Source organism: Anarrhichthys ocellatus, unplaced genomic scaffold (genome assembly GCF_004355925.1).
Source record: "Anarrhichthys ocellatus isolate YVR2014 unplaced genomic scaffold, GSC_Weel_1.0 scaffold2, whole genome shotgun sequence".
Lineage (NCBI taxonomy): Eukaryota > Metazoa > Chordata > Actinopteri > Perciformes > Anarhichadidae > Anarrhichthys > Anarrhichthys ocellatus.
The window spans coordinates 2,093,736-2,121,154 of record NW_022280032.1 but is presented as its reverse complement, the minus strand read 5'-3'; the positions used below and the strand labels follow the sequence as shown (position 1 = coordinate 2,121,154).

General features: G+C 42.0%; 1 protein-coding gene across 14 annotated transcripts in view; it reads right to left on the bottom strand.

Moving 5' to 3' along the window:
* The window catches only part of mgat4c (mgat4 family member C), a 108,646-nt gene that overhangs the window by 60,633 nt on the left and 20,594 nt on the right, over positions 1–27,419 (bottom strand). For 7 of the 14 annotated variants that reach the window (XM_031867050.1, XM_031867058.1, XM_031867140.1 and 4 more), the window contains one exon: positions 1,786–1,856. The exons of 5 other annotated variants lie outside the window; for them this stretch is intronic. In XM_031867050.1, coding sequence (XP_031722910.1) covers positions 1,786–1,810 — 25 coding nt within the window. In that variant the 5' untranslated portion in view covers positions 1,811–1,856. Of the gene's footprint in view, positions 1–1,785; positions 6,637–8,075; positions 8,840–27,419 lie in introns of those variants that run through there. 2 more of the 14 variants (XM_031867102.1, XM_031867084.1) reach the window with 2 other exon arrangements.

The window sequence follows — 27,419 nt, the reverse complement described above, 5'->3', positions numbered from 1 at the left end:
TGGATAGATCGCCCCCCCCCTCTTCACCCCACATGGACACCTGTCTCAGGCTTCATCTCGCGCCCCTGAATTTCACGAGGCAGGGCTTGACAGGAAGAGCTCTCCACAGCTGACAGCGCTGCTTTCCAGCACCGACAGGGGCTGTCTGAGAGCTCGCCCACATCACACCAGCATGTAACGCCCAGGACAGACCGACAGACTCACGGACACGCAGAAGATGTGATGCAAAGTGTGCACCGGGTAGAAAAACTGCCTTTTTTACTGCAAAGCTAAGAAAATGACTCTACAGCCATGGCTTGGCTACATGCTAACATCAGCATGCTAACACACGTACAATGACAAGACGCTGATGTGTAGCTGGTATAATGCTTACTATGTTCACGTTCTTAGTTTTTAAAATTAACTTTTGTTAATTAGCACTTAATACAGCGTAGAACTGATGGAAATGTTAGTTTTGTTTTGTAGCATTTGTTTTGGTACTTTGATGCGATCATGGCGCTAGATGAAACGTTATCAGATCAACGAAGTTATTACAATTCACCCTGAGGTGAGCCTGAACGTCTGTACCAAATTTCACAGCAATCCATCCAATAGTTGTTGAGAAATTTCCCTCGAAACTACAAATTCAACCTCCTGGTTGCCCTGAAGGAAAAGAAGGGAGATCAACAGTAGGATTCATTTTCTGGGACTCATAAATGTCAAGAAAAGAAGAGAGATGATGTGCTTTTTCATTTAGCAGTGGAGATATGAACCTGGATAAGTGGAAATGTTGACCTGCAGGTGGCACTTCAGAAGCCATTCACCACAGTAACAAGGGTTTGTCCTCTGGACGTGTTGGGTATCTGTCAGTCTTTCACGGTAATTCAAAAGTTGTTGAAATGTTTCACTAGGGAACTAAACATTTCAACCTCATGGTGGTGATGAATGAAAGTCAGTAGGCTTCATACTTCTGGGGCCCGAATTTCATGGGAATCCATTCAATTGTTGAGATATTTGAGACTGACCAACAGACAACATTGGCATCCCTTGAGCCACTTTTTAGATGCCTGCCAAACAATGCTTGGTTACACTGGTGCTGGTAAAGTATACAAGAAAAAAAAGGTACACATTTGACAAGGAGCTGGTGTAAATCCTCCATTCACACAAACACAAAACAATTTATTCTGCTCAGTGAAAGAAACTACTGAGATAATCACGCTCCGGTAATCGGACAACTCCACTTCTCCGAGGAGAAGCAACCTCTGTATCTATTGTATCATTACAGGCAGCGTGTTTTGTAGCAGCAAAAAAAAAAAAAAAAAAAGTACCCTTTCGAACATATTGCCATGATTACAAAACATTTTTCAAACAAAGTCGGCGAACACTGAGCCGAGAAAATGCTTCTCTCTTTTTGGGAATGTGATCCTTACGGATCGCCAAAACGCGGCGATTAATTTCTAGCTTCAGACGGATCCCTGGGAATTCAATTTTCCCCTTGGGGAACTTTATTTGTTTTATGTTTAAGATATACAACGGGCTTCCTTTTTAGAGGTTCTGTACTGTATGTTCTCTCCGCCTCCAACACCACATATGGGGGACATAAAAATGCAACATCGTGCGGTCGACCGTCTGAGGCAATAAATAGATGGTTTCACTTCGGCGGCTTCATGTTAAGTGCTGTACGTTATGATCCAGAGATTGCCACGCTGCGCTGATCAATATGTCTGCATCGGAGGAGCTGAGGTTTACAGGGGCAGCGTTGGGAGAAGGACCACTAAAGTGGTAAATCTGACCAGAAGGACTTACTTCCACTGCGCATCCTATGGGCCATTATCTGTGGGTGTGCTCACACATCAAAGTGGCAGGGGTCTTCCAGGCTAAAACGGAATAAGAAACAAAGGACCATTAAATCACATTGAGAGACTCCGCTGCGAAAAACACACATGTGGACATGCACACACACTTAAACACTGCAGTACGAGGGCTGTGGAGGAGAGTTTAGGACCAAAGGAGAAAGATAGAGAGAGAAAAGGACGAGAGGGAGAGAAAGGGAGCGCGACATTGATTTTCCCCCCTCTGAAGTGCCAGTTCATCATTCTGTGAGACACACTCTATCGATCCTCCGCCTTTAGTTTGTTTGTAATTTTGGGGGCTCAAAACTGTTCACAAAGATAGATCCTCTTATATGCCACTTGCCTCCAAGATGAAGAATGGAGGGATCAAAGGATGTGTGGAGATGGCCTCATTTTGCTAGGTGCTCCTATACTGAGTCGGTTTCTGTGGCCCTGTTTAATAAGGGAGCTTTGGTGTCGGGGGAATCCAGTCAACTGACTGTTTATCGTAACATTACAGGTCTTGCCATAAGTCACCTTTTTTATTTTTTATTCCAAAACATTGTTGCACAAGTGTTATGTCTTAAGTAGAACTGTATCGGTAGATTTTAAGGAAAGTGTTATTTTAACTGTGCTGCACTGGGGGGTGGGTGTGTCTCATTCCTCCGAGATAATCTTGTCATAATTAGCATATTCATTCTTGAGTTATGGCCTAAAACGTGTTTTGTGAGGTCCCAGCGACCTTTGAACACTAAATTCTAATCAGTTCACCTTTCAGTCCAGGGGTTCATTTGTACCAAAATTAAAGAAACTCTCGCGATCACGAGAATGGCTCCGACGTACGTTAAATCAGAGCGACCCTGACATTTGAACATCAAATTCGAATCCGTTCATCGTTACAAGTGGATGTTTGTTGATTCAGCAGGATGAGGTTCGCTAAATAGTATGAAAACAAGGACATCTGACACAGGAATAAGACCGAACAAAGAAAATAAAAATAAACGTCACACCAACATTAGATCATTGGTCATTCTTTTTCTCTTCCATAACCTTACTAACATCACATTACATAACTTCTGCTCGTTGAAGTTCATCCTTCAAGCATTTACCTCCTGCTGCCATTTGGCACTGGAGGCAATGTGCTCAGTTGCCAAATGCGGTTTTAACTCAAAACCTCTAATGCCCTCAAAAAGCTCTTTACTGGCTGCAAAAAAACAGAACAAATTGGGCCTTTTCAAGCAAATAATCTCCTGTGTGGTGCTGCAAAATCTCTAAAGCATGCAATCAAGTGGAGCTATATTTATTTCTTTATTTGCCATAGTAGTGTCTTCTTGAGTCGTTTATGTTCCTTGACCTGCTGGTCAAACTGTGAACAGTAGCAATGTCTCTGCATTCTCACAGGATGCTGGGGATAAAGATTTTATCAAACTTTAAAAGAAAAAAGACCTCAAACTACAAGAATGGAAAAAAAATAAGTTTTCAATAATAAGTGAAGAGTTTTTTAATATTTAAAAGCTGCCCATTTTCCACTGAGACCTCCATAGCTTCCAGGAAAATTGAGAGGCAACCACCCACATACAGCGTTGCCTTACCTTACACCACCCCCCCCCCCGTACGACTGAACATTCAGTGCAACGGAAAGCTATCACCTCAGAATACCTGCCAAGAGAAAACACGAATGTATCTCTCCACCATAGCATACGATACAGCGACTCCAGGAAAACATCCCTCAACCAGGGTTCACTGAAAAAACAGACGCCCACTCACGCTCACAAGAAGGTGCTCCAAAGAAAACCATTTTTTTTTTTCGCATTGGAACTGTTCACTTCTGCTCACATTCAAAATTAAGTAGTTTTTTGGGGGGGGGGGGGGGTTGTAATGAATTTCTTATCACCATGCCCACACATGCCCACTTTTCATCAGAAAATTAAAATAAAATATATCAAATAGGCCACGCAACTTTTTTAAATGATGATTAGAACCTTGAATGTTTCAGAATCAAAAACTGAAATATATCACACATCAGCCTGGAAGGTTCAATCATTTCTATACGCCACAATGTCACCCACTCAGCAGGCAGCCACTGTAGCATTCAGCATGCTAATGTTTCTGTACTTGTCTGAGCAAGTGCTTTTGCTTGGCATTTAATGCTAAACACACACATTAGTTCACATTAGTTTCACTGCTGTTAAGTTATAAAACAGTCGAATGTTTGTTAGCCCGACAAACATCCCACCTACAAAAATGCCAAATGTTGTATACATTAGTTATTGTATTATTATTACCTTTTATATAAATCCTCATAGCCTACAGAGACTGAGATGGCCCAAAAGAGTCCATGATTGAGGACTGTTCTTTTATCAAGGGCACAGAACTCAACTGAACTAATGCTAATGAGGAAAGGTTCAAGCCTTCAAATGTCTTGTCATTTGAATGAAAATTTATGATGTATTTTAGTTGGTCGGGATTTTTTGAAGCAGCCACAATGCAAGAAAAAAGAAACCCATCGGTATCAGAATCAGCAGTTGTAAGCCCTAAGTAGTGGTTGACTACCACTATGTATTTAAAGCCTCTAACCAAACACTACAGCAGCTGATTTAATCCTGATCTGCACACACTCAACTAGAGTTGGGTGACTAATCAATCATGGTGCATAGTGATTGGTTGCAACATAAGCCTGCAGATTCTAGGGATTTAGTGGTACATGCTTGAGAGCTACTGTGTAAACCGAAGAAAACAAATCTATCTGCTGGAATCTTCTGTGCAATATTTCTGTTCTGTGTTTCTTATCTAGATGCGGCATGTAGGTTAAGATCGAGTCAACATATCGTAAAAAACTATAAGCTGTTGTCCCTCTCAACAGAAGCGTCCAAAGTGGGTAAGAAAACGTGAAAATGGGCTCATCAGAAATCTTCAATAATATACCCATAAAAGGATTATCTGTCAAACACAGAGGCGACTGACAGCCTCAACACTCTGGGTGCAGGTCATCCATGTGAACCGAGTGCCGCATCCTCCAGATGCTCTCGTCATACTTGCTGCCTACAGGCAGTCTATCTGCGGTACTTCTTCATTTCCGTACTCCCCAGGTTTTTAAAATGTCATTTATGTCTAATGGCCGTGCTCATTAGCTGCGTCTGAAAAACACACTCTGGTCATTACCAGCTGCATTTGCAGTCGGGCCTCATGCCGAATTCTCTTGTTTGAGTCATCCGTCACAGTCCCGTTCTTTGGCAGTTGGCACCAGAAATGGCGCAAAGCTCAAATCTTCTAATTATCTGCAACTATCTCTATCTGCTTACATTGCGAGTGCATGTCTTTTGACTGGGCTGCTTTATCAGTGTAGCGAGAAACCCAATCTGAAACAACATCCATCATGTTGAGGCTGCCAAGGCCACTTGGGGGACTCCACAGGCAGTAGCGCGCTAAGAATTGTACTTTACCTTGGTGCGATCCTCTTGTGTATGTGCAAAGTGGGAGAAGGGACGGTTGTGCTTGACTGGGACTGCGTTTGAGACAATAGCACTCAAGTCTCTTTCATTATTCACTTGTACCACTGTCGGATATGGACAGTTGTTCCAAGAAAACCTTGGTGCTCGGGGAAAATGTCCAAAGACACCCCTTCAGAGTCAAGAAGATCAAGAGTTCATTCAAGAAGGAAGAGATCCACTTTTTTCACTGTCAAGTCTACTTGGAACAGAAGCACAGCTTGCTATTTCTACCATAATACTGCAAAACAAATACCTGCTTTGGAATCACAGCACTACACTTCTTTTTTTTTTCTCGATTTTGCATAATTCTTTAGGGGAGCTTTGCGTGGGTGTGCAACAGCCTGTCCAAGTAAGAAATAGAGAGAGAGGGAGAGTGGGTGGTGGAGCATGCCGGCTGTCCTTTGTCAACTGTTCAGTGCCATTTAATGGCCTGTAAACCCCTTTGCTTGAGAAAGAACAGGCAATTAGCATACTGAGTGGATTACAAGATTGCTCTGACTCCTGGATTAATGTGTGCACTTAATCTTCTCTTTGCTAAGCGATTCTTGGATATACAGCCATTCAAGGGGAACAAATGTCCCCACCTTCCAAAACACAACATGAGAAAGGATTTCTTCATGATGGCATCAAACCCAAAGTACAGTCACTGACAGTCGTTGTTTGGCTGAATTGGTCCATGGTCAACACATTGTTTTTTAAACTTAATTCATTTCAGATGACCCTGTTCTCAAATGTACACATGAATGTCAAAATACAAACATTGGCATGCAAGAGGGGCGATGCTCTAAACCTCAACGAAGCATGTTTGTACCCTAATGGGCCACTCCTTTCCTTAGTTTTTCTCCGATATCGCATCAGAGGGGAACCTAAGCGGTGATTCCGAATAAAAACAGCAGGTGGCTGTGATGTTCAAGGTACAGGCGAGACAATGAAATAGGATCCAGGAAATCCAGTTGAGAGTAACAGATCGTGTTTAGAGGTGTGAAATCTGTTGCCATCAGGGTGGCGAGTACTTCATCTTTTATGGTGACGATCACAACGCATTATAAAGTATTCTACCAGGAATGTGCGGCTATTGCAGCACCTTACCGGATGATGGTGCATTGCAGCAAAAGCAGAGGCTGCTTCAACTTTTTTGCCATACGACCTTGTGTTGTTTTTCCGGAGGCCCCGAGGTTGCCGAAAGTTGCCATTGCTGGTCAGGCGAGAGAGGGCTGCGGTTAAAGTCAGTCAGGACCATAGACTGTACATAAGAAGTGAACAGAGTCACCATGACCTCACCCATTGATTTGTGGACTATGGTTTTGAAGCCTTGAGTTCGGCATTTTGTCAGGCATCATCTTTAATAATAATTAATAAATAATCATAATTAACTGAACTGAAAACACACTGAAAAGGTTTAAGTTGTAAAACAAAAACACGGACAACCCCCATACGGGACAACGCCGCGACCTGTCAATTACAAGATAGCCCCGCCCTAAAGCATACTCTGCTTTATGGTCTGTTTGACTCTAAATGGACCATAAGTTACTAAATGAACATCATGCTGTATTGAAGAAGACTTGAAACTAGAGATTGAGACCATAAACTCATGTTTACTGAGGTATTTAATGAAGGGGTCCATTTCTCATAGACATTTATACAATCGGACTCTTTGCAACGAGAGGAGCCCCTGATGGCCTTTAGAAAGAATGCAAGTTTAAGGCACTTCTGCATTGGCTTCCCTTTTCAGAGTCGGAGGTTGCCGCCTGGTCCGAACAGGGCATAAGCAGCCCAAGTTCCCCCCAATTGCTCTTTGTTTTGGCCCAAAGGGCCCGTGTGAGTGTCCCAAGGTCTCCCTTTTGGGACCCTATCAGTGTTTTCTATGGGAGTTGGGCCACCTCGCCTTAAACAAAAATCTTGCCATCATAAAAATGTTGTCTTTTTATAAAACATAATTCAGTAGGGAAAAGGAGCAGAATTAAAAAATGTCATAGCAAATGCTCAATCAACATACTTGGAATCTTTCATTTTTTGTCCTTGAACATAAATGTCAAACATTTGCCAGGTCCCTGATGCACAACTATGCCACAGAGCACACCATCTCCTTGATTGCTATCCTCTTCCTATCTGTACTCTATATGATAAACTTGGGGCTGCACTCCATATCTCCAGAAAGTCGGGCTCCGTCTGCTATCGTCCCTGAATCACTATACCTATTCGCTGGCTTTGATATGATCTTTAATCCACGGCTCCCGACCAAACTCCCGAATCTTTCACCCAGGGTGTCAGCCCAGAAATGAAAAGTGCTGATAGCTTTGCACTACTATTCGTCAGTGCCAAGACAGGGTGTCTTAAAACGGCAACCTCAGCTTCATACGACCCACATTTGGAGAAACATGCAAACACAAAGCTGTGCACACTGTGGCAGATGAAATAGTGTCAGAATATCAGATATTTACTGGAAAATACTTCTTAAGGCTTCCAAATACCGATGCTTACTTCTAATATCTTGCAGGTGGTACCATATGCCAAGGAACCATCATGTTGTAAACAAACTAAAATTATTTTTAAAAAAAGCTTAGGACAGCTAGTTTACTTTGCAGAACTTTTGTGAAAATAGGCTCGGGAGTAGTAACAGAATGCATCGCTCCCTTCCTCTGAATATCAACACAGATTACCATCTTTGCAGCAATTCGCAGATAAAAGGCTTTCAAGATGCGCTCCTAAAAAAGAAAATGATGATGCCGATACACTGCATTGTGTCAAAAGGGATCAGATGGTTGAGGCATACCTTCGCGGCCCATTGAGATGAGTGCTCAATGTTCGAAAAGCCCGACCGGCATGCCTAAGCCACAGTGGGCTGCAGATCGAGCTTCACTCCTGAGTCATTTTTGGTGGCTGAAAGCTGCAGAAACAAAGTGAGTATAGTCATGAGAGGAGAAAGAACGCCTGGATCCCTGGACACATTAAGAATGCGTTTTCTCCTTAGAAATCAATAATGTCTCATTGCCTTGAAGATGGCCAGGAATGCCATCGCTTTCAATTTATTCATTCATTCTTCTCAATGAACACACTGCAGTGATTCACAGCCCTCCTTCTCCCTCCTGGTCCATCTCCTGGGAGGTCCTTTTAACTTGTTAAGATCTCTTCTCTGCTCCTTTAACAATGGCATTTGTCTGAAAAATAATCGCACAGAGCGAGCCCTGCAGTCTGTGCTGGATTGCATCACAAGCAATGAGCTTGGACATGTTTATTTTCTCCTCATCGGGCCATGATTTGATCTGCTGCACTGCATGATCATTTTTGCCACGCACAACCCTGAGTTTATGAAAGCACCCAGTTGAGATGACGCATCATTTCAACCCACCCACCGCCCTCTGACTTCCCCCAAACCTGCTTGTGTTTACCTCCCAGGAGCCCTGTGAGCAGGGTTCAAAGCAGCACCTATAGGAGTCCTAAAACCCGGGACTGGATCAGCATTTTTGCACCTCCGGTTCCCTCGTCTCAAAGTCAAAGGGTTGTTTGAAAAAGTTTTTGGTTAGATGCCTGAAATAAGGTCTGTGGTTAACACATTCTTAAGAGTTTTTAACTTTTTGTTCTAAGATATAAAATAGGTCAGTAAATACCCCTCTGGTGAATTTGGAAGCTTTTATGTGTCTTAACATGCCTATTCACTTCTCTTAATGATCAAAATTAGCCATAGACGTGGAGGCTCTCAGACAGCTGCCACCAGTCGCTGATCTCTCTCCACCGAGTGAATGGAGGACATGAAACGTACTCAGACATCAGACAGCTGAGAGGTTAGCAGTCGGCAACGAAACTACAGATTGCAGACGTAACCTTAGGGAATAAATGGATGTTTGACGGGCCTTTTTAATACAGCTGACTGGTTCTTCCATCTGCTTCATCTGTTAGTTTGTGCACTTGGAAAAAAAAGATTCATTAATAAATTGTCGGTCCTACAATTTTCTGATGACCAACACATCTGCCTTTCAGAACTTGACAGAAGGTACAGGCATTACAAAGATGCATGTATGACTCTTACCGTCACTTAAGTGTGTGTATGAGCGCACACTCAAATTGCTTCTGCTGAGCGTAACAATAAAACACGGCTCAATGTGAAGCCCTCGCTCAGCAACTTTAATGCTGGCTCCGCGAACAAAGGGGTCAGAGCTTACAGTCATTTTTGTTCTCTCCACATCAATATATCACGCTTCACTGGGGGCAATGAGAACCTGCCCAGAGTTATAAAAGGGATCTGTGTGTACGCACTCTCCGTGCACATAAGACACCTTTTGACCCTCCAACAATGTCGGGGTGAGAAACAGAGAGGACTTGACGGTTCTATTCTGTATTCCCTCGCAAAACCACTGAAGTCAGCTCTGGTTCATTACAGCTAATGTACCATCTGCTTCCCAGGGCGATTCCTCATTAAATATGGAGCAGATAAATAACATATCTCACGTCTGCAGCACTGAACCTAACTGTGACCAGTGCTGGTGGAGGGGGGTGGACTGTGACAGGCCTGACAGCTTCTTCTTTATGCGAGACTGTGCAACATGGTGAAAAATGCAAGGGGAAGTTCTTTAACAGATTGCGGCTCCAGACGGTCTTTATAGTCAGATATTTTGGATCCACTGTAAAGATGTTCCGGGGAGCTTGCCACAGTTTCCCTCGCAGCCACGAATCAATACGTCCTCTAAGTATCAAGCTTTAGTTCAACATTATTTGCAGATCTTTGTCATCATAATGTAAAGATGAGATCTTGTGAAATCAAGTCGTCTCCAGACAGGAGACTTTTCAACGGATCTACATTAATAGATGCTTGTGTTAAGGCGAGACACCGGAGGCCAACACATTGTTTTTCATGCACTGAATCTTGATATTCTGGTTTGTTTTGCTGCCTTAACCTGCTCTCTTCTAGGCTAGTGGGAAGAAAACATCGCAAATACACATTTAGGTGTTTGTTTTACTACTTTGTCTATTTGCGTCTGCAGATGTCTCCTAAATGCACCTAAAAATAGCATTGGAAAGTGCCTTATTTACATATTCACACATTTAAAAAAAACTTGAAATACAAAAAGTAATTGTCTTAATGTAAGTAATCAACTGAGGAAATTTCATGGCGAAATCTATTAGTTAAATGTCCTACCCTATTCACCTGTAGAGTCTCCCCATAAACAGCAATGAGGAGGTGGAGACTTGGTCAGCAGACTTCATTGCATTATTAAATGCTCCATATAGTCACTAAGAATTGTAGGAGATCACTAGTTCTGGGGGCCCGAGGAGGTAACACGCTCGGCAACTTTTATAAACCCGCCAGTAATGCAAAGTAATCTCTTTTGTCTATTTATTTCCCCAGACAATTAAATTCTCCATTACTGCCACCGTGTATTACAAGGACATATGTGCGTGGGTGTGTAAGTGTGTGAGCACCAAAGCTAAATAAATAGCTACTCCCTTGATGCTGATAATTTTAGCAAGCCGCTCAGAAGGGGGCGCTTTATATAAGCACCTATTTACCGTCCAGCACCACATGTAGCCTACTGTTTATTCCAAGGCAAGCGGTGAGAATGCTGTTTTTTTTCTTTTGGTCATCATTCCATTTTTCAGATATTGCAGGAGAAACAGCTGCAGTTAATCACAACTCTCAACACTGACTCGTCTCTTTTAAAGCTGTGGATAAATAATTGAACAAGAACTGCCTGAGAAAACACAAAGGTTTTAAATATACACTGGACTGCAGTGGTCTGGTTCTTCTGCGAGACAGAAACACTTTTTTTAGGTTCAGTCCCTCAGCACAACCACTACGGAGCTGAGAAATGGGTCTTTCATCTACTTTTGAGGGGTGTGCAGGTGCTACTGGCTGTATGTGTAGCTGCAACTCTGTTTGTTCCACCAGCCCAATCATTTCTTTTTACAACTGGAGACATTTAGAATAGGGCTGACTTTACTATAAATCATATTCCTGCAATTTCATTTTATTATCTTATTTTGGCTACTGTGGATATGTCATTTCAACATGGCTTGTTTTCTCACTCAGAGAACAAATGTTACAACATAACTTCTGCTTCGTTAGATAAAAGCAGTGGGAAACAAACGGGTCATCATATATCCAAGCTGAATTGTGTTCATATGTTCACCACATCAACCCGCAGGGATCCCGAGGGGTCCACTGGACCGTGACGTTAGTCGTGATGCTGCAAGACTACAACATGCAATGCATGTACAACGCATTATGCAATATATGATAAGAGGTGAGCAGCAGTCTTCAGATAAGTGAAATCAGAAGGTTTCCTGTTCTTGGCTTTAGAGAGAACAGATGTCATTTTGTGTTTGCATCAAATTCTCAAAACACACTCAATTGCAGATAACGGTCCATGTTACACGTTGGGATCCTAGAGAAATGGTTTTTATTGGTAGCTTCAAGTTTGTGTCTGATGTGATACTCAAATATTTATAAATGGACATTTTCTTTACAAGTTAAGTATGTTTTTACAAATATTGGAGGTAGGCAGTTACTTTTAAATTATTATTTGCGTATTTTCTCATTTCTAAACGAAATGTTATAATTAAAGACAAAAACAAAAAAACTAATTATTATTCGGCCACTTTTGAAAAGGCAACCAGCTTGCATACATTTTGGTTGTCACTTGTCCGGCAACCATGTTGTTACTACTACAACTTTAATACCAAGTATATTGTGTACTTGGAAACTACCATCCAACAAGTTTCACATTATGTGCATGCGTTATCGTAAAATGCAATTTCCAGTGCAGTATTTACACTAATCATGTCATCTCCACATAAATCTTTGCGATTGTTTCTCAAGATTTTGTTGAGACCAGAATCTTCGGAAATAATTACCGTTGAGGTGCTTTTGAGCAAAGTCGTTAAACCACTAAAGCTGCTGCAGTGTAGCAGCAACTGCTTCGCTATGACCTCCTTTGCCCTGAAGCTTGAAAAAGAAATTATTTCTCAGCCTACCTTCGTCGTTAAATACAAGCTAAAAAAGGGAGTTCAGTTGCCTGCTATAATGCACAGGAAGAATAGTCATGCCTCAGCATAAAACAGGGTCCTTATTGCACTGAAAGGGTTGTCAGTCAGACTGTGCTGAGTTTCTAACTAAATTCCGTGCAGTTTGTGCTCCACCGTACAGTATGAAATCTAATTGATCAGTAATGAGGTCTACTGTTAGCCCTGCACGTTTCTGCCAGAGTTTGGCTCATTATAAGCCAAGTAGCAAAAATAGCTCATAAACAACAGAGCTGCCTTCAATTTATTTTGACTTCAGCTTTGATTTAAGAGACATTTCACTGGAAATCTCATGTTGAAGGACGACGTCCTCCACAAAATGACCATTTGTATATCCTGCGTTGTGCTTGAACGAGCTAGAAGAGCTCATTGAATTTGTTTCCTGGGAGGGTCGAGCTCGTGCATGTTTCACCCTCGCGCCTATTCGTGCACGCAGAGCAGAAACGCTAATTCATGAGATTTATTTTCCGCTCAAACATACGGTTATGTGCGCTCGCATCACGTGCACGCACCTATTATTTATGTGCAGTTTTTGAGACTAGTTTGCATGCACATCAATTAAAATGAAACAGTCGTTGGCAACGAAAATGTTGAATGTCAGGCTCTCTTCAACAGTGCTCATTAGATTATGAAGAAAGAAAAGCAATATGAGAACTCAGGCATGAAATAGTGCAAGATAAAACATAAACAAATATATAATGAAGTAAAATGAATTTGTTTGACAGTATTTAAAATAAACTTAATGTAAACAGGTGCATATGTCATATATATATATGATAGAGATAATTAAATGCCATAGTATCCAAACAGAATAGGTGCAGAGGCGGAACATTTCCCATTCTCACGGATAAGTAGGGCGGCTGCGCAAGCATGAGCCTGTTTTTACGGATAGTTTTAAATAGCTTATTTTAACAAAGACGTGTTGGACGCTGGATAAATGACTTGGATCGTACTGCACGGAATGTGTGGGAGTTTGTAAAGGTATGGTTTTTTTAATATAGTTTTGCTGTTGTTGAGCGCGGCCCCCCATTAACTTCAACTCATTCAACACTTTTCTCCGTTTTATGATTTCTTGACCGTGGAGGCATGAGAGAAAAACTAAATTTGTTTCCAAGAATTAGGGTTACGGTAATACGGGGCGAGTCATTGTTATACAAATGTTGATTTTGAGGGTGAGGTATGCCTTGAATGCAGACTTGAAGTATGTCTAGAAAGTGTTTCAGTGTCTGGTCAAGCTCTCGTGTTTTCACGAAGAAAGCACACGTCACAACACACCCGAGGCGTTCGTAAATTCTGTCCAAACGTTTCTTCGCTGCACTTTTCTCCGAGGCTTTTCCTCTCCGCGATGCCGAAGAGAATACTTTGAGGTGAAAAGAGCATCCCGGAGGTTTTTTTCTTCCTCTTTCTTCCCTCCACTGCTGGACACTTTGGAGAACTCTTTGCAGATGGACGCACGCTGCGCAGTCTCCTCATGAAGAAACACCACTGGCTGCATTTGGGGAGGCACACTGTACAGGCAGGAGGCTTTACTTAAAGCTCAAACAGCAAAGGCTGCTGAAGTCAGCTTCTGGCACGATGAGACAAAGCTGACAACTCGTTATACATGGGGCTTTTCGCTACCCGTGCCTTGCCACTATCTCTCCATATCTGCCTTTGTCTCTCTGAGTTACGGTGTGCCGCATTTTCTGCCCAGATTGTCGATATAATTCTCTGGAGCAAAGCTAAGAATTTCATGAATATTTTGATGAATGAATATAGTGTTTTGAAGGCTGGTGCCATAAGAAAAAGACTGCATTTAAAAAAAAATGATGAGCCTCCTTAATGTTTTGCTGATTTATGATCTAAAAAGTCATGTGTTGCCATATTCCAGCTTTGTTGTGACTTTCAAACGCCTATGCAGCCGTGACGACCTTTGGCCCACCAACGGCTCCGGAGCTGGGTGACCCTAATTACAGTGTTGGCTTTTCTGCCAAACCATCTCATTGGAAACCAGCCGCAGCTTTTGGTGACCCCGGCATGCGAGCTGGTCCCAATGGAAAGCAATTTAATGCTTGGCTGCTCAGAGGACAAAATATATGCAGCACAAGAAATCCCTTAGATAAATTAGAGCGGGCGAGCGGACTCTGTAAGAGCCTTATCTGAGGCCCGATGAGCCACCTGTCACCTTTTAGAAATGACATGAAACCACAACGTGGCAGGAAGCAGTCCAATTCTGTCACCGAGCAGCAGGTAATAAGTTTCCTGTGGTGGGAAACTGCTGGGAGAAGAGCGGTGCACCTGAAGTCCATTTTCTATGTTTGAGTAGCAAGGTGGAGAACTGTACAGTGAAGTCAAGTCCCAACATACTCGACCCGTTTGCTGTGCCTTAGTTATTTGATTGAACACAAATCTGTTCAAGAATACGATCCATGTCAGCATATTAACTGACATATTACAAGGTCAATATTACAAACTTGACAAGTCCCGCTGCAAGTAAGGGCCCCAGAGTTAGATTAAGGAGAGACAACCTATTTTAGTTTGTATTGTGTCATTGTGTTGTTAGTGGTGTACTTTATTTGCAGAACGTTTTGGTAGTCAAAGGTGACTGCCTTTGGGGCCCCTAAGGGCCTGGAGCCTAAAGGCAGTTGCTCTTTGTGCCCAGTTGGTAAGCCAGCCTTTTATGTTCCGAGATTGAAAGAATTAGCAAATATGTTATAGTCAATTTCTCATTTCTTCCTCACTGACTACGTTTACATGCTCAAATAATTCCACTATTCCAAACATGACAATATTCTGAATTTGCTCCGGGTCAGGTAAACAGCATATTCCCAACTAGGCCTCATTCCGAATGGAGCATCTTTCTGATTAAGACACGTGGGACATGCCGTTATTATTTGGGTTTTAGGGGCATTTCTTGGACATGCATACAGCGCATTGAAAATACAGCACACAATCCATCCAACCAGTTAGACAATTCCGTTTTGCTTCCATTTTTCCAAGTTCTACTCTTTTTGCTTTTAATAGTTCATTTAAAAACATAACTTCTTGTTTTTGCATTGATAACTAGAGAAAATCCTGCTACTTTGGACTCAAAGATGGTCATCCTTGGGAACAGTAGGAAGTCTGCGCGGCACGAATATTCCTAGAAAAAAAAGGTAGCTCAAAAAGTCCCTGCAGCATAGAAAAACAATATGTGAGTTAAGCTGCCTGTGTGTTGCGTTGACAGAGTTAATGCATGTTATTCCTCTGTAATGAGTACAGAAGTGGTAACAGAAGAAATGTCCTTTTGAAGTACACTATGCAAGGGTGGTTGAGGAGCAAATCAGCCTGGGTTGAGAGGTGCTTGGCTTGAGCTAAGACCATGATGACCTTTAGATTGAAACAATGTCCTGGGGAGTCAAACCCATTAAGCACAGTAACTGTACTGGAGAGAGCCCGGCACAGAGAATCCATCTCCTTAGATTAGCCAACAGCAAACAGGCCACCGACTGAAGCCTGCCTCACTGAAGTGACGCCTTGAAGCAGCCTCGACGATGTAATCCCACTTGGCCTCCGAAGACCGGAGGTGTGCCTCCTTGGGCCCCTTTTTAAACACAAAAACCAACCAGGGTGGCGCGGAGAGGAAATTGGAAAAGACAAGAGTGAACCGACAATTACACGGTAGAAGACTATTTTTCTTTTATGCTCTGAACCAAACTGACATTCCTGTCATATCTGATTTGCAGTTGCCGGCTATTATAAACACAACCCATTTTAAGTGATGACTAAAATCAGTCCCATTACAAAGACACCTGTCAGCTATATCATTAATTATGACATGTAATTTGTGGCAAAGCATTTTCCTTTTTGTTCTTTGTATGTCTGTAACTTGGCTGCTGTATTTTCTGGTGAACACAAGGACATTCTCCGTATCATGTACTGTATGTAGAAGAAAGTCTTGCTAGTGTTAACGAGTTACATTTTTGGATGTTAGGAGAACCGATACTTCGGTACCAAGTCGATCCGGGCTCAAGATTAATGCTGTCCCAGTGATAAATCTATATTGTGAAAAACAAATCTATTTTGAAATGGGCAGGAGAGCTAGCAACGTTAGCAGCACATTCCTCCTTTGTCTAACTAACTTACATTTGTGATGCATTCAAGCTCTATTTAGTAAAAATGTTTTGTTCTGTTATTGTGACATCCCTAATCTTTGAGGATGTGCATTTGAGAGATAAACCATGTATTTGCTGAAACATTTTAGACAAAGGTTGGGGAAGAGTATTAACATAGGTAAAGTCTATACGTTCTGAATGTTGGGTTAAGACGTGACATTAATTAATAAATAAAAAGTAACTCTTTACACCCGTCCATCCAACCATCAACGTAATCATAGCTTGTTTTAGGCTTCAACAAATAAGCAATACTATCATTTTCTGAAGAGCAAAGTCATTATTTACTGAACACAACAGCAGTGGGTCTGATTTCATGTCCCAATAAACCCTAAACCACCGCTCAAAGACATTGTTCCCCACCGCTCACGGTAAACTAGGTCCTTTTGTGATCAGCACAGTTCCAACGGTGCTTCCAGTGATTGAAAGGGAAATAAAAGATGTGGGAATAAAACTACTACATTTGTTGTAGGTTGAGGGAACTCGTACCCACCAGACCAGAGCTAATGTTGCTTACTTGTGCTTGCTGAGGATCAATAGCAACATGGGGATGAGCATCGCCATATTGGATAAAGTAACAGCTGCACATCTAAATAATAAATAACCACGATCATATTATTGCTTACCATCCCAAGTAAAAATTTTCACTGAAACGCAGCCAAAGGCTTCTTCCCTGTGTCTGTAAATGATACCAAGCAATACCCCGTGCCTGTGTTTGTTGTTGAGCAGCCGTGGCCCGGGTTTGTCTCTGAGTGCTGAGTATATTTACCCTCCCCTCAGTGCCATGCTTTGCTGCGCTCTGTGAAAGGTAGAATTCAATTACATGGTGGCCGAGGCCCTGACAAGAGCTCACTCTTGTTTCAATCACTCCACAGGTGGATATGGGGATGAGGAGGAGTGGTGCTCCAGTCGCCACACTGTGGACCGCCGGAGGGCAATGAGGCGTGAGGGGGCTCTTCAGGAAGTGGCGGGCCAGTGGCGCGGAAAGACGTGCCGGAGCAGAAGTCCTGCTCATCAAACAAGAGCATGGTGCCTAGGTCAAGTGAGGAGAACTTTGTTTCCAAACTCATAAAAAAGGCAAAGTAAAGGCCAGATAAGGACGTTGGCAACTAAATGAAAATGAGTTGGTGGGAATCTGCATGTTTTGGTCTCTGTATACACTAAATATGATGTTGAAATGGTCCGCTGCACAAAACAACATCTGTTCCAGGGCCTCCATTCCCAAGTTTAATGTCTTCCTATTATATTGCCTTTTGTTTTGGACGATCCTATAGTCCGTGAACGCTTCTGGGAACAGCGAGTCACGAGATGTGTGCACGGCAGCCATTTACACTGATGGCCCTCTCCAAGGACCCCACCCGTGCCGGGCCCAGATCAACACACTCCAATAAAACAAACACCATCAATCATCATGATTGTCACACTTTTCATTGAGTTCGTAATTTCCCTGTAAAAAACGGCTGTGGATCCACGGCTGCAGAGACAATTTAAGGCACTAATCAACCATGTTATGAGTCCACATTGATAATGAATGGGGGACGATGGCAGCGAGAGAGGGTGTCGCGGGAGGGGCGTTAACCTTGTTTGTGAAGCCCTATGTATTTCACCTTATTCCTCTCAATAGCGCGTCGTGTTTGTCTGTATTCCTCGGGGCCGCGCTGTCTTCAGTGATTGAATGCTGCCTTGTCCTGGAGGAGGCCAGATCGTTTAACTGCTGTTCTCTTCAGGTCCCGACGGGAGCTCTTTTTTGTCTGTCCTGTCTGCCTCATTGTGTATACAACCCGTAAATGATATTTATGGGTAAAGCCTACAGAAGGGATTTCGTGATGATAACGCAAACATACCACAAGCTGCGGAGTGACAGTGAGAAATATGGCAGGGAATTAAGTCAAGATTGCAGTGTTAAGAGGGTCATGTCTACACCGGGAGACGACTATTTCTTCGACGCTGATGAGAAATTATGGAGAGAAAAAAGAAAGAAGCTGAACTGTAAACGCTGGCCTAAACTTCGCTAGTTAAACTCCCTAATTACTACACTGTAGACTCCAATTTGAGACTACGAGAATGACAAAATATTGGTTTAACTGCCAGACAACAAAATTGTGTATTTGCTTATTTGTTATATTTGCAACCCTGACTCTGAAATTAAGTTCCCATAAAACTAACGTGCAGTCTCAATTGTGTTTTGAGTGAAACATATTTGCTCCTGGATTACGGTCTCAGTTTTAAACTGTAAAAAAAAAAAGAGTTCTCCCTTGTTTAAATGTTCAATGTACTGTACGGCATTGAACATTGTGTACATTGAACCCACTGTACGAATTTTGCAAAAAATGATGAATAATCGTTCTAACTATTCATGACACGACACCGTGTCCCAACTGGCCACGAGCGATGCAGCACGATGCAAACTTTAGTTGGACTTCCTGTTTCTATTCATTCCTGTCGCTCACTTTTAAACCGCTGCAATGGATACAAGGGACGGCTGATTCGAGAAGTTGAATCGAGGAGTTTTCTATATAATTTCACCAGAAAAGCCTCAATAAGGTGGCAACGGGCTGCAGGGAGATAGTCTGAATGTTTCCCTACTTGCTGTTGGCTGTATTGTATTTTTACTTCCAGTAAATATCACAATACGTAAGGTGTGTTTTCCATTTGAAAAAGATCAGTCAGATAGTATGAACTACCAGCCATCTTTTAAGAGGTTATATCTCCAGTCTGATCTCGAGCGTACAGCTGATGGGTATGCGGTTTGTTTGCATGATGAAGAGTAACGCTTACTGCGAGGAGACGGTGTCTCTCTCTCTGAGGCAGAGTTCTCTGCCATCATCACGACCATTGTTGAATTACTCCTTGTCCAGCTTGACCAAACGGTTCACTTCATTTTCGATTAATGAAAGGGGCGGTGAAATGTAGACAGGCGCGGTAGTGCTGCTTTTTGTCACAATCGAAGATGTTATATTTGAATGTCTTCTTTTTTTACAATTCCAATATATATTCAAATTGAGAATATTCACTGACAGCCCTAATGTACTGTTTCCCTCGGTCAATATGTTGAAATCTCTGACAGCTTATATCCTACTGATGTCATACTCATTGAAACATACGCCCCAACATTTGAAAGCAGTTATTTTTATGTCAGACATTGATGTCTCCAAAGTGGCTCAACACATGTTTACCATTCGAACTGCATTGGAAACGTTCACGTCTCTTCTTTCTTTTGTATTTTGAACTGCGAGGAAAGCCCTTACCGATCTCTTACAGTGTTAGTTAACATCAAGAACAGCGAACATGGGGATGAACCCTTTGCTCAACATTAACAGGCTTTTTTTGTCTTAAATCATCAATTTCAGTCCAATGACTCCCGGTTGTGAAGTTCTTCGTCTTTGAGGTTTATTGGAGGTTGGCAAACAATGAATTGGTGCATTACCGCCACCAACTGGTATGGAGTGTGGATCAGGATGTAGTACTTATATAAAAATGTATATCCAACCGTACCTTCATCTTGCAGAGGTCTCCAATCAGCTGCCCTCTTTCCTGGTCATATTTCTGTCATTGAACAATAACATGTTCTATTGTTTCCTCTTGCCCACAATAGTCGCATTTTCCTGTTTACCTATTTTTTGAAGCGTACTGTTTAGGGCCAGTGTGTCCAAATCTAAGCCTTGATATCACCGTTTCCTCTCTCCTGCACATCTCATTTCTCCCACTTTCCTGTGAACTCGGTAAAACCATCGTCCTTTCCTGTCTTCTTCCCATTGCTTCTGCCACCTTTCCTCCAACCTCTGTTTAATGGCTGTTCTGTAAGCTGGCTAATGATGAACTTGAATCTGAACAAATGATTGCCCTCAATGGTCTTGTGTTCTCTATCCACTGTAGTGCTAACATGACCTCCCCTGTGTACACTGATACTCCCTCAGTGATCATTTTACCTATTTTAATATTAAATTCTGGAACAATAAATGCTACTCCTACCTTGTTTCCTAAATTCTTTGATGCATCTGTGAACACCTGGATATAACGTGGTAACTGTCTATGTGCCTGTATTGTATGCCAATTGAAATGATCCGCTCTACCCTTCTTCTTCTTTTTTAATAACGTAAAGTCTACTGTTGCATCAGGAAGTATCCACGGTGCTGTTGTTGGTAATGGCCTGGTGGACTGAAGTTTAATTTATCTATGTCAAGTTCTGTTGCTTTCTGTGCTACTGTCCATCCAAAGCTTCTTGTCTCCCTCTTCTCCTTTTCCCAGCAAGGTTTTAACGTTTCTTGTGTTGGATGTTCTTCACTGTGTCCCTGTAGATTAGCCCAATAGCTCAATGCTAACTGTGTTCTTCTTAGGCATTTTACCCATTTCCACCTGTAATGCAGCCGCTGGGGTTGTTTTAAAGGCACCGGTGCATATTCTCATTGCCTGATATTGGAATAGTATCCAGTTTTTTGAGAGATGTGCTTGCTGCTGATCCATACACCACACAACCATAATCTAATATAGACCTAATTAATCCACTGTATATGGCTTTCAAAGCAGTTCTATCTGCCCCCCATTCACTTCCTACCACACACCTCATTATATTTAATACTTTTTTACATTTATTCTAGTTTTACTTCAGTACCAATTTATCTCCTTGTAAAGAACATCGTCTTCGTCTTATCTACTGAATAGTTAAAACCCCGTTTATATGACCACTCTTCTACCTTCAAACCGGCTCTCTGCAAAGGTTATGAACTGTTAAACAGGGCCAGCTATAGAGCGATGCATGGACGTTTCTTTGTGTTTCATCTTGTGCTGCAGGTGGAAATCGTTTGCTCAATCAGTGATAAGTAAAAAGAGGTGTGCATGATTAGATCCTCAGTGAAGTGAGTGACTGGGCACCACCAATATGTGAAGAGAGGGTCACACTGTTCTGCAGTAAATTACAGTCTGGTAAAGTTACTGTGGATGAGCGCCAACAGGTGAGTTTAGATTTTCAGCTGTAACAGCGGAATCTTAAATTGAGACTCATTGTTTGCTTTTGATTTTTTGGGGGTTTGTGCATCATTTTATCAACACTAAGTTGTTCATGTTTTCCAGTGTCAGCCTACATCACTGCCCTTTAGTTTAGAGGTGCTACACACATACACCAAATATACCGTGTGACTAAGTGACGATTGGTGGATTAAACATACGGAAAACATACGTCATTGAAGATAACTGGGTAGAATCTGACCTAAATATCTATTAATGTCTTGTATTTGATCAACAACTTATAATATATATAGATTAATAGTCTTTGGAACACAAATGTGAGGATTTACCATTGTCTTTAATTTTGTTTTTTGGACTGCATTTTTGAACATTGAAGTATTTTCTAGGCAAAAACAAGTAATCAAAGCATAATCAGGAGATTAATCAACAATGAAAATAATCGCTCGTTGAAACCAAGTAGACAATATTTTGAGATTTGACAAAAGTCTTGCTCCTTGTGTTGAGAGACTAGATTTTCATTCATTATACCTTTTAATGTTATTCCAAGCTACACACTGCATTCAAGGTCTAAGAACGAACGGCACATACATTCCAATGCTACTTTATGATTACTCATGGCACTGACTTTCAGACAGCTACAATACTGTGCCTTTAGGACAGCTTTGACTCATGTAGCTTTTGCAGAGTTAGGCAGCCAAACACACACATTTCTCCCTCCTTGGAAAAAGAAAGCAGGGGAATTTGAGGTTCATCCAGCCTGAGCAGATACAACTGGATTTCTACTCATGTTTTCTGACTCGCATATGCTTTTTTTTCCCTTTTGGACTAGTTTTAACCAACATCTGTGAACATGAGTATCTCTCCCAAAGCCCAGTAAGCAAGACTGTAACATGTGATGCCATCAAAAGGCATAGCCTGCAGCTCTACCACTGACCGAGCATTTGTTTGAGCTTTTCACCCCAAATGAGGTGTTTTTTTTCCTTGTTTCTTTTGCAAAAGCATTTAAGCTTTAAAAACATTTTGGGGTGCTATCCAGAGACTATTAGAATGCAGGGGGCGGCTCGCAGGCCAAGCATCAATCTGCACCGTTTTACCACAGAAACCCCATCCAAGATGTGGCACATAGAACCGAGGTCAGATTGAAATAACCAGCAGTGTGGCTCAGTGTGGCTGCAAATGCTTTGTGCTTCGCCGCTGCCATTTAGGGTTTTTTTTTCCAGAGTGATTGCAAAATTCAGAGGTGCCCCCTTTTTTTAAAGATCATTTTCACTCACATTGGAGCTTTTCTCTGGGACTGGCATGATTTTTTTTTTTTTACGTGAAACCATGCTGGCCTGAGTCTTTGGAAAAACATTTGGTTTCCAACAATTCAATGGCAAATGCACTCCGTTTTAGCACCCCCCCCCCCCAAACACTAGCACATTAGGGACACACACCTTTGTATACTGCCTATCACTTTCCCTACCAATCTCCACCCTTTCTATTCATCTGTCGGTGCTTGGCTGTAGTCAATGCATATCGGGTCTGGGCACAGGCTAATCGTGCGTCCCACAGGCTCAGTAGGACTCTGGCAATCTGAGGGCACCACATTACCCCAGACATACTTTAATGTGGCACAGCAGCCTGAATGCCATGTCCGGAGGGAGGGAGGGAGGGAGAGAGGGAGAGAGAGGGAGGGAGAGCGCCCGCCCGCCCACTGGCGTTTGGCCCATGGTCGGCTTTCAGCAGGTTTCTGGCTCTGTGAAATCATTTTGCACCACTAATAATGTGCTTTTGCAAGTCACGATCCGTCCGAGGTCTTTTGGGATCGCCATAGGGAGCGCGTTTGCGTCGAGGTTGGACCAACCTGTTTGCCAATGAATAAGTCTATGATGCTGTGGTTAAGATTCCAGCCTGACATGTACTAGGTAAAGCGTTCAATTCAGACATGACTTGCACTAAAAACACAAACGTGTAGAAGCAGGAACTGCATTAAAGTTTGATGAACTAGGTCATGAAATATGAAAGCGCTGATAAAGTGGATGTTAATGGGTTACCTATGGGTGGAGCAGCCTGTGAGTGAGGTGAACCTCCCTGCTGCAGAAAAAGACTTAATAAAAACACAAGAGCGTTTGTGTGTGTGTGAGAAAGAAGCTGAAGCTGCTCACGACGAAACCAAACTGGATTTTAACTATTTGCACAGAATGCAACCGATGGATTAGTAAAATGGATATTTATTATCCAATTATCTAATTAAAGAGTTTTATATTCAATAAAATGTTCCAAATTCACACTACACGTTTTACACCAAACACAGAACAGCTGCACAAATGTACAATTCTAACTACATATTCACATCGAAACTCTAATCATTAACATTTACTTGATTTTCTGAAGTAGTTCCATTTGTGCGTCTACAATCAAGTACACATTGATCACATTAAATGTATGCATACCTTAAACTCTCTCTGAATCATATATATATATATATATATATATATTGTAAAGGAATTTGGGGAAATGCGAGCTGACACGGCTTTGTCTTCGTATGGAAGTCCACAAACCAATGGGTGACGTCACGGTGACTACGTCTACGCCTTACATACAGCCGTGGTTCCAATGTCATTCTCAGTTTTATATCATTGTAAATGGAATGTCTTTGGATTTTGGGCGGCATGTAGACTGGGAAAAAAAAGCAATTTGAAGGCAATGTGTACTTTCTAACATTTTATATACTGACAAATGACTGCATTAAATCAAAACAAATAATCAATTTAAATATAATCATGAACTTAAGCCCTAGTTTCTATTGTTCCACCCTAAAGCTACTGTCGTTATGACCCCACATGCCAGAACTGTTGTCCGTTCGTTTAAACGTGGCAGCATGACGAGAACTGGATTAGCCCTGAATGTCAATGAAATGTCAAAAATGAACCCGTCCATCCATCAACAGTTCCATCCATTCTCTGCACCTCTTGTGCAGGAACGCGGGGGCTGTAGGCTGTAGTCCGATCGTGAACTGTAGCAGGTCACACCCTGCAGGTTGGCAGCCGATCACACAACACAATCACAACAATTTAGTGTCTCGGATTCTGCGGCCAGAGGAAACGCTTATGGACAAGAAGAGCTCATGCAAACTCCACAAAGGACGAACCCGGCCGGCTGGTTTCAAACGAGGAGGTTCGAAGTTTAACCACTGAGCCACCGTGGTGCCGATATTTATTTATCTTCTAGGGGGAAATGGAGTATTTGTAATCCTGTTAGGAGCATATGTTCCCATTATTTTAAGAAATCGATTGTGGTATCGCAGCACCGACATTATTTACAACACTTAAACTGATTCGATCAATACCCTTTCGGGTACTTGAGCAGGAATCAAAATCTAATAGCATTAGAGTCGGTCTGACTTCAAAATAAAGGCATCACTTGGCGTAATGTCGGAGACAGCTTGGAGCGCAGTGATTGTGGGAGATGAATAACATGTTCGTGTTACTCTTTTGAGAGTGACAAGAGAAAGGCGGAACTTGAAAAGAGGCTTTGAGTGCTAATGAGCCTTATTTTAACAACACAAACCACAGTCATGAATATTTAACCAGTTTGTCTCCTTGATGAACCACCAAAATAAAAAAAATCTGATGAATTCACCATTCTGAGAGGGGAAAGAATGGTCTGTGTGAAGCGGCTTCTGTACAATATTACTGTAGAATTGTTCTGCTTGATATGAAAATAAACCTCCGCATTTTTGTAATATTGCAAGAGTGATTTTAAATTGATTCTATTTTGAATATAACCACAGTACCAGTGCACACATTCTCTGATGTCCTGATTGCTAAAGTAACTGGCACATCTGTAATTAGTTTCCATTGTGACAGAATGCCAGTGCAAAACAAACAACGTGCCCTTTTGAGCTGTGCTAATGTAAAATAGCACTTCATTACAAACCATGATGGTTACGCAACTAAACGTTCTCCACGCGTACTAAAGAGGACAAGCTTCAAGGTAGCTTGGAAGAGATCCTGCAAGGTGCTGTGGTCCCATGGGCTCACTTTGTTGCCAGGCAACAGCAATGGGCGCCGGCCCTCTTTTCAGGAAAACGACTTCACCGTCCAAAATAAATAGAGATGGAGAGAACACGCCGCGAACCCCTCGAGCAGGGTTAAGTCCCTGCGAGTAACACTCGGCAGACATCGAGTAGTGTGGCTGCAGAGGCCAGAGAGTTGTTTATGTTTAGTCATTAGACTCTTTACTCTCAGGAATGTAAAGGAACTGAGTGAGAACAGGCTAATCTGAGCCTTAATGCTGTTGAAGATGTAATTACAAATGTGTTCATTTAACAATTGTATTGTTGTACGAAAATCAGGAATTCTGTTTTTCAAAAATAATTAGAAGTCATGTTTTTAGGCTCTGTGAACACTCAGAAGATGGAGGCAATGTATGCCCAACGTATGCTCCGTCCTTCGTTTTCCTCCTAACGAGGACTCCTTATCAAAGCAGGCTGGCTTTATCTCATTAAAGCAGGCGAGAAGAAAAAAAAAAAAAAAGCTGTAGTTCCAATGGGAAATGAAACAGTTTTGGCCGTATTTGCTTTGTTATTTAGCTAGAACAGCTCTAATTAATTACTCTCATCTTCCTCACTCTATTCATTATTCTAGCTGTAAACACATTAGTCAAATGAAATGCCTCTGAGCACACCTGGCTTTTCTTATCTTTCGCGCTGTAGACAACAGGGTTTGGTTTCGGCTTCCCAGCGCGCTGCAAGCAGAGTATTAAAGAAGCCCGATGCCATTTATGGGATATGGTACCTGCCGCCTCTTCCACCGATAGCTGCCTCCCAGGAAGCCTTAATGTATGAGATTTGTCAGTGTCAATTTCCCAGCTAATCTCTCCGGTCCACCTCGCTGCTGCCTCTGCCGCCCGTTCATCGTGCTGCTCTGTCTCCACCTGCTCACACTGTATCCCGCTTAGGACACAAAGGCAACGGGACGCCGATGGAAGGGAAAAGCATCAGTGATAGCTGATGATGCAGTGTGACCACCGCATGTGCAAACGGCAGAGTTGATGCGCACCCATGGAACAATGTGCTGGCTTCGTCCAAACAACGGCGCAGGGTCCAGTTTTCACTCGTTACTAACCCTTTATGGCAAGTCGGCTCCTAACAATGGGATTTAACATTGACTTTCATTGATTCACCAATAGTACTCCCAAAATACTGAAATTGAACATTTTAACTTGTTTTTTTACTGAAAAAGTCTCCTGATTAACAATATGATACACTTGTGTAATTGAGCAATCAATTACGATTTCTAAGATGATGGACATAAAACGATTATTGCGCCTCAATATTTCTGATTAAATTGTTTATTTAAGCACAAATTTGTTTCCTCGAGCCCAGATTTCCACATAGATCCAACCTCCTAATTTCGCTCTCAAGGTGAACCAGAAACTTGATTTAAACCTGAATATTTATTCTTTAATTCTGCTGTTTCCACGAGTGGGAAGCCGGTGAGGGATCATGTCAGTGCACCAATGACTCTTCTTTGACATGAAAAGGCTTGAGTTTCAATAAATTCAAACAATTTTTCAATAGAACTTTTACCACAAGACATCACCAAAAAAGGTACGATTATCAATATAACTATGTACTGTATTTCTGCAGGGAAAAAAGTTACATTTTGAGTGTTTGATTGCATCCTTAGTTGATGCTGTGAATGTATATGTTTGCAGAGGAAGAGTAGAGCTGAGAGAGAACACATGCTGCTCACTTATAGTTGTTTTATTTCAAAACATTGTTTTGAAATAAAGCTTTTATTTGTTAGAATATTTCTATGCAATTTAAAAAAAAAAAAAAAAAAAAAAAAAGATTGTATATCAAGTTGACTAGGAGCATAACATTAATCCTAGTGATAATAATGTGACCCATAATATAGTGAGACATAATAAATGCATGAATAGAATACTGCAACAAGGGAATGGAGAGTGCTTTTTCCAGGGGGGGGGGGGGGGGGGGGGGGGGGGGGGGGGGGGGG